General features: G+C 29.2%; 1 protein-coding gene across 4 annotated transcripts in view; it reads left to right on the forward strand.

Moving 5' to 3' along the window:
• Window positions 1-7,697, forward strand: part of LOC124947611 (ras-related and estrogen-regulated growth inhibitor-like) — a 78,292-nt gene that overhangs the window by 32,136 nt on the left and 38,459 nt on the right. For all 4 annotated transcript variants that reach the window (XM_047490005.1, XM_047490009.1, XM_047490006.1 and 1 more), the window contains exon 4: window positions 6,385-6,461. In XM_047490005.1, coding sequence (XP_047345961.1) covers window positions 6,385-6,461 — 77 coding nt within the window. The remainder of the gene's footprint in view (window positions 1-6,384; window positions 6,462-7,697) is intronic.

Consider the following 7,697-nt stretch of genomic DNA (forward strand, 5'->3'; position numbering starts at 1 on the left):
GACAGAGAGAGAGAGAGAGAGAGAGAGAGAGAGAGAGAGAGAGAGAGAGAGAGAGAGAGAGAGAGAGAGAGAGAGAGAGAGATAATAAATTTATCAAGAGGTTCCAAGCTTCCTCTTTGTATTTACTTTTCGATCGACCGGTAACGAAGTTAGTTATCTGAACTAAAACACGATCTCTTCGTGCTTTTCTCTCTCTTTATCTTTTTGTTTTTCTTTTATTTTTTTTTTTTTATTTTTTTTTTTTTTGTTTTCTTATTGTTTGTTTTTTTTTCTCCCCCTTTTTTATCTCCTTCATTATATCTTATTATTGTTGCGATATCCAATGAAGTATCATTTATTATATTAGAAGTCGGTGAACATGAAAGTAGTCTAAGTCAAATATTTTTTATTTAATTTTTAATGGATATATACGTATATATGTATATATATACACATATATATATATATATATATATATATATATATATATATATATATCGTCGGTGAAATTCCAACCCAATAAGATAAGAAATACTAAATGAGAAATGCATAAAGTGTAATAAATTGATTTGTCCTAACTATCGAAATGTTATGTTTAATCATTGTAAAATATATTAATTTTTTATTATATCCTAATCTATATGTTTATATATAATAAAAGATAATAAATATAGATATCACGGTGAAATTTGAATTGCGCATAACATTAACCTGATTTTATATTTATGATAATTTTTATAAGAATTAAAATGTTTCGATATATTTTTTATTATAGATAAATCGAAACAAAAGATCAATGAAAAATTCTTCCAAACTTCTAATTGAAATTTTTCACTTTCATAATTATTGAATTGTTCAAACAAGTAATGCTCGAGATTCAAAATAATTTACATTTAAATACGTACATATATCTTAGTATTATTTTACTCAAAAAAAAAAAAAAAAAAAAAAGAAGAAAAAAGGAAAAAAAAAAAGAAAAGAAATGTTTAATATTTTACATATAAATAGATAACACTATGGTGTGTTTCGTTTCATTTACCATAAGACATTTTTATTATTTTATATTTGAAATAAATAATAGCAGTACTTTTTATACGAAAAAAATTTTAACATTACTTGAATAATACATTGCATATATCATTCGGAAAGTAGAAATATAAATTTGTAAATGTCAAGAGAAAAAACAAAAAAAAAAAAACGAAAAAAAAAAACAAAGAAACAAATAGAAAAAAGACAAAACTTCATGACGTTCCTTCGATCGAATCTAAATTCATATTTCATTTTTCAAATACAGATACATTCGAAACATTGATTCCAATACGTATCTCGTATCTAAGAATCGTCATTTTATAAAATCGGAACTCAGCGAAATCTAATCGGCACAACGTTCGGAGTTCGTTACATTCGACATTTTCTTTCTTGTTTTTGTTTTTAATTTCAAAAATATTTTCTTTTATTTATTAAATATTATCATTTTCTACCGTTCGACACGTTCTATAACGTATATTTCCTACGAGAATCATAAATTCTGCAATCGCGATGTCGATCGAGAATAGCTTCTCTCTCTCTCTCTCTCTCTCTCTCTCTCTTCTCTCTCTCTCTCTCTCTATTTATCTCTTTCTCTTTCTCTCTTTCTCTCTTTCTCTAATACGACGCGTGGCCTCTCTCAGCTCGCCTCATTGTCCAGCAATAAAACTTTCTCGAGCGTAACGACCGCTAATATAACGAGCATCCTTATTTGCTTGTGTCTTTCTCTTTCTATCCTTTATTTACGTATACACATACCTAGTATATGTAACGTACACGTTACATGTATCTACGTATAGATGTACTTACATATCACATACACACACATACACACATTTTATATATATATATATATATATATATATATTTATGTACATATACTATTCTCTATAGCAGTGAGTGGATGGACGACCGATGAGAGAGAGAGAGAGAGAGAGAAGCCCCTCTAGCGGGAGGTGTTTATGAGTTTATTTATCGTTCGTTTATCGCACCGATCCCGCTAGGGCTACCGTATTCGTCGCTTCCGTACCTTCGATCGGGTTTCTCTCGACCTTCTAACATTTATCACTTTCCCTTTTTTAATTTATCGTTACGTCATCATTAAAAATTTTTCAATGTCTAAATCGTTCTCTTTCTTTCTCTCTCTCTCTCTCTCTCTCTCTCTCTCTCTCTCTGTTGTTGTCTCTATATGTTTATATCTCTGTTTTTCTGTCTGTCCTTCTTTCTTTCGGATTTTTTTTTCCTTCTTTTTTTTTTTTTTTTTTTTTTTTTTTTTTCATTCGTTTCGCTCGTTTCATTTTTTTCCCTGCCTTTTTTTCTTTGATTTCTTTTCTTTCTCCTTCGTTTTCTTTCCTGTTCTTTTTTTTTTTTTTTTTTTTTTTTTTTTTTTTCATTCGTTTCTTCGATAATTTTCTCATCTCGTAATTTTTCTTATTTGTCTCTTTTCTGTTTTTCTTTTTCTTTTTTTGGCTTTCTTTCTCTTTTTTTCGTTCAATTCGACACGTCACTCGCACAAATTTGCAAAATTCCTTCTCCGTTCGTTTTTGTGCAAATTTTGTTTTTTTTTGCTTTCCTTTTTTTTTTTTTTTTATATATTTTCTGTTTGTTGGTCTCTTGAAAAGAATTTGCAGATTTTCTTTTTGTTTTTCTTTCTAATTTCATTGTTACTTTCTAATTGTTGTTCTTATGTCCTGTAGAAATTTTCATTATATGTTTTAAGATCTTTTCGATTTCGTTTTCGAATTTTTTGTCCTCTTTATTTTTTACTTGATCATATTTTAGATGTCTTTGTTTTCGTTTAATTCGATTTTTTGCTTCTTTTGTGACAATTTGCAAGTATTCTATTTTTTTCCTTTTATGCTTTTCTTCTAATTTAACTCTCGAACGAGCTTGTTAATCATTTGTCTTTTTTTTCTTTGTTTTATCAAGATTTCACGATTTAATCCGTCTAATTCGACTTTCTACTGGATGCAAATTTTCAATATTTTTTTTATACTTCTTTTTCCTTTTTTTTTTTTTAATTCTCAACTAATTCGCACTTCTGTTTCCATACAAATCGTCGTCGTTCTTTTTTTTATTTTATTTTATTTTTTTCTTTTTTATCCTTCATCATCGTACGAAAATTCGATGCAAAACTTCATCCCCATTTTTTGATTTCTTCTTCTGCTGTCGTCTAATAATTCTTACAAGGAAGAAATAAAAAAAAAAAAAAAAAAAAAAAAAAAGAGACGAACAAAAGATAAATAATAAATAAAAAGAAAGAGATTTTCTAAATGATCCGATGTAAAAAAAAGCCATTAGAAGACTTAGACGTTATTTCTCATAGAAGAAATAGGAGAATGCGGTTAATGCGCGAAAGTTCCGAACCAGTTAGAAGACGACGATTGCGATTGGACGCGGCAATGTTTGGCATCGTGCCGCTCTGTCATTATGCCGATCTTCCGACACAATGACACACGACTTTCGCCGTCATCGTGAACGGTGCTGTCGCGTCATGAAATTTACCTTTCCAACCGACCAATCTTCTCGACAAATTCGCGTAAACATTTGTCCTCTTTAAAATAGGAATCGTCTTCTCTTTTGACATAAAAAAAAAGAAAGAAAAGAAAAAGAAAAAGAAGAAACAAAATAAAGAAAAAGTATCGACTCTTTAACCATTCAAGATGATATAAAAGATATTTTTTTATCTTTCGTCTGTAGATAAATACAAAGAAATATTAAGATAAAGTCGTCGAATGTGTATCTCGTCAATATATATATATATATATATATATTTTTTTTTTCTTTTTTGTTTTTTATAAAATTGAATAAAAAATATCTTCATAATATTTATGTATGTGAGTATATAAAAAAAATTAGAAACGAGATGTATATACATATATTTTTTTTTGTTCTTTAATTAAAAGAATCAAGACATATATATATATATATATATATATATATATATATATATATATATATATATATATGTTATATTCTTATAGATAATACTAATCTAATAATATAGTTTTATTTGAAAACTATATATTATATATATTATATTATAATATAGTTTTATTTGAAATTATATATTTTTATATAGTTTATAATAAAAATTTTATATATATATATATATATTTATATATTTTGCAAACTTTGAAAGAAATTCTATATAACTTACATATTAAAAAAAAAAAAAGAAAAAAAAGGTCAAGTTAAAAAATTTGTCTTCAATGTTATGAGAATAATTTTATTTTATTTAACGCTTATAAAATATATCATTAAAAAGAGAAAAAAAAGATGATCAAGTTAATAAATCCTTCCTCAATGTTATAAAAAAATGATTTTATTTTATTTATCATGTTCTAAGCACGTTTCACGAGTTAACGATACATTAAAGAATGCTAAATACGTGACATGCATCCAAAGCTCGCCATAACGTATACACACATAATATATATATATATATATATATATATATATATATATATATGTATGTATATATACATAGAAATAGAAGGATGAACGGACGAAGGAACGTGAGGTTAGAAAGAGATTTTTTTTTACAAAGACGACAAATGTGCCTGCCTCACGCAATTCAGGTCTATGGAGGCTGTGCACGAAGGAGCATAAGGTTTCATCGTAAACAAGGCTTTAACTCGAGTTAAGGGATGTGAACGGATTTCTCTTGGGGCGCGATCCCATAGTTAGAATATCATGGGTGTAGGTACAATCTATAGGCGGGTTTTGCAATTTGTTTTTATATGTGGCGGTAACGTTTATGAGAATAACTTCGTTCACGAGGATTCCTAAATTCCTTATAAATTTATTTCCAACAAATGTTCACTTCTTCCACTATTTCCTTTCGATTAAGCCTGCGATAATGGATAGAATAAGTTTGAAAAAGTTAAAAATTAAGAGAACTATAATTTGTTTCGAGAAAGTGATAAATAATTTAGATTGAAACAAAAGTTAAGATTATTTTATGAGAATAAAAAAAAAGTTCTTCTTTTTTTCTTTTTTTTTGGGGGGGGAGAAGGGCAAATCAAAGAACAAAGAAAAAGAAGTGAGATTTTTTTTTTTATGGGAAATTCATATTTTGTAAGTTATATATGCATATATATGTATATATATCGAACGTAGTATAAAAATCAGTCTTCATCTAAACTATCTACTATCCTAAAATCTAATATCTAATATCTAATATCTTAAAAAATAAAAAAAAAAAAAAAAAAAAAAAAAAAAGAAAAAAAAAATAATTAATAATAGTAATAATAATTAAATAAGATAATGTGAATAGCGTGCGTCGTTATATAAAAACTTAAAATTTAAAGTTGTAAAAAAAGAAAATGGAAAAGAAAAAAAGTCACAAGAATAAGACGAAACAAGGAAAAAAAGAAAAGAACGTATATCCGACAAATTCGTTCGATCGTCACAAATATATTTAATTAACAATTAAAACAAATCGATCGTCTCTTTCAAATGAATTGACATAAGAAACGATCTCAGCATTTTTAAAGTTGTTCGAAGAAGGAAGGATTGATGTGTGATTAAACGAAAAGAGCGTTGGGATTATGAGGTCAGATAAAAAGTAACAAGAGGATCGAATCGATTGATAATAAATAACATAAAAAAAATTTATAGAAAGGAGATAAGTCTGGGGGGAAAGAAGGGGCGGGGCAGGCTAAAGGCAACTTTAAGGGGTTAAGGGATAAGGGATAAGGGAAGGTGAAGACGAGATTGCTAAAGGAGAAAGGTGTTCATAAAGGAAAGAGGAAAAATTCGCTTTCGAGTTGCGACGCGGATTTACGTTCGCCACTTCTCGTATGAACGATCATTAATCTTTCTGGCGTTAGTCAGATCTCGATCCTCCCGTCTGGGATTCAGTTTCAGCTATCGTTTCTTAGATCACTCGTCCAAGGACGCTTCTCCTTCGGCAAAGGAGTTACCTTTGCAAGTATATATACATATACATATACACACACGCACATACATATATACGATATATATAAATACACATAAGACACAAATACACATATACAGACACATACAGATGTAGGACGAGACACGCGGCTAAGATCCTCGATTACTCCGTTCGAGTACCGCGGTGCGATCTTTCTTGATCCTCGATGGGAACTGACGGATCGATTTCATTATCCTTCCTGAGCGAGCTCGTAGATCTTTTCTCTCTTTCTATTCCTTCTCTTCATTCTATCGTCTATATATTTCTTCCTCGTTTATACAGATAAAGAAAGGAAGAACGAGAGAGAGAGAGAGAGAGAGAGAGAGAGAGAGAGGGAAAGAGAGATTAGGTACATACATTGATAGTGATTCTTCAGGAATGAACCGCCATATCATTCGTCAAGGCGTCAAGAATAATCTCGTTCTACTCTGTTGCAGATTTCCTTTACCGGCACAGCGTTACCATCGATAACGTTACTACCGAGGTGGAGATACTGGACACTTCCAGGTGCGAGGTGAGTGAGTTTCCGCTAGTTCCTTTATATATTTTCTTTTTTCTTTTTTTCTTTTTTTTTTTCCTTCATTCTTTCGTTTTAAAAACGTCTCTTATCTATATCACTTATATATATATATATATATATATATATATATATATATATATATATATATATGCATCTATAGGAATATATTTATCTGATTTTATATTTTCATTACCGATCTCCTCACCCTTACCATCCTCCTACCCCTCGTGACCATCGTAATCAATTATCCATTCGAAAATTCACCCCGCTAGTGAAAATTGAATTTTTTTCAATTTTTCAATTTTTCAATTGTTTGTTCAACGAGGCAGTAGTTCGATCAATTTTTTTTTTATGATCTTACAACGGAATGGATCCAAGAAATATGGATCCTTAACGAACTATGATCTTTCGATAGAAATGAAAAGAAAAGAAAAATGGCCGTACGGTTTTAATACTTATTGCGGAGTAATTTGTTTGAAAGGTTTTTTAAAAAAGGAGAAGGAACGAAATGAAAACAGAAATAAAGGAAAAAGAAAAAAAAAAGAAAGAAAAGAGAAATAACCAAAAATTGTTAGAAACAGAAAAAGAGAAAGAAACTTGAAGTTTTGTAATGGGAAATCGTCACCCTGCCCTCCCCCAATCCTCCCTTCTCCTTTCACAAAAATCGAAGTGACACAGCTATTCGTGTATGTGATTGTACATAATTAATTTTATCAATTAAGTAAATTTCGTCTGATATTATCAAAAATAAATGCTTCGTTCGGAATTATGTCTTATTTCGATAATTAAATATACAGAAACAGAATTGGTAGATATTCTTCGGTCTGGCTTCATGAAAATGATCAGATTGAAAAAAAGAGAGAGAAGAAAAATAAAGAAGGACGTAATTACGAAGATGAATTCGTAGATACATACATACATACATACATACATACATACATACATACATACATACATACATACATACATACATACATACATACATACATACATACATACATACATACATACATACATACATACATACATATATATATATATATATATATATATATATATATATATATATATAGTGAATGAAGTAATACAAGTTTGGGGAGTGGATGTCCACACGATTCGAGGTGCACCGACCTCGAAAAAGTCCGGTACTACGAGTCTCGTAAACTCTCTCTCTCTCTTTCTTTTTAAGAGACGAATTCAGCTCACATCTTGGTACCTGACGTGGTAAGA

The sequence above is a fragment of the Vespa velutina genome, chromosome 3, assembly GCF_912470025.1.
Source record: "Vespa velutina chromosome 3, iVesVel2.1, whole genome shotgun sequence".
Lineage (NCBI taxonomy): Eukaryota > Metazoa > Arthropoda > Insecta > Hymenoptera > Vespidae > Vespa > Vespa velutina.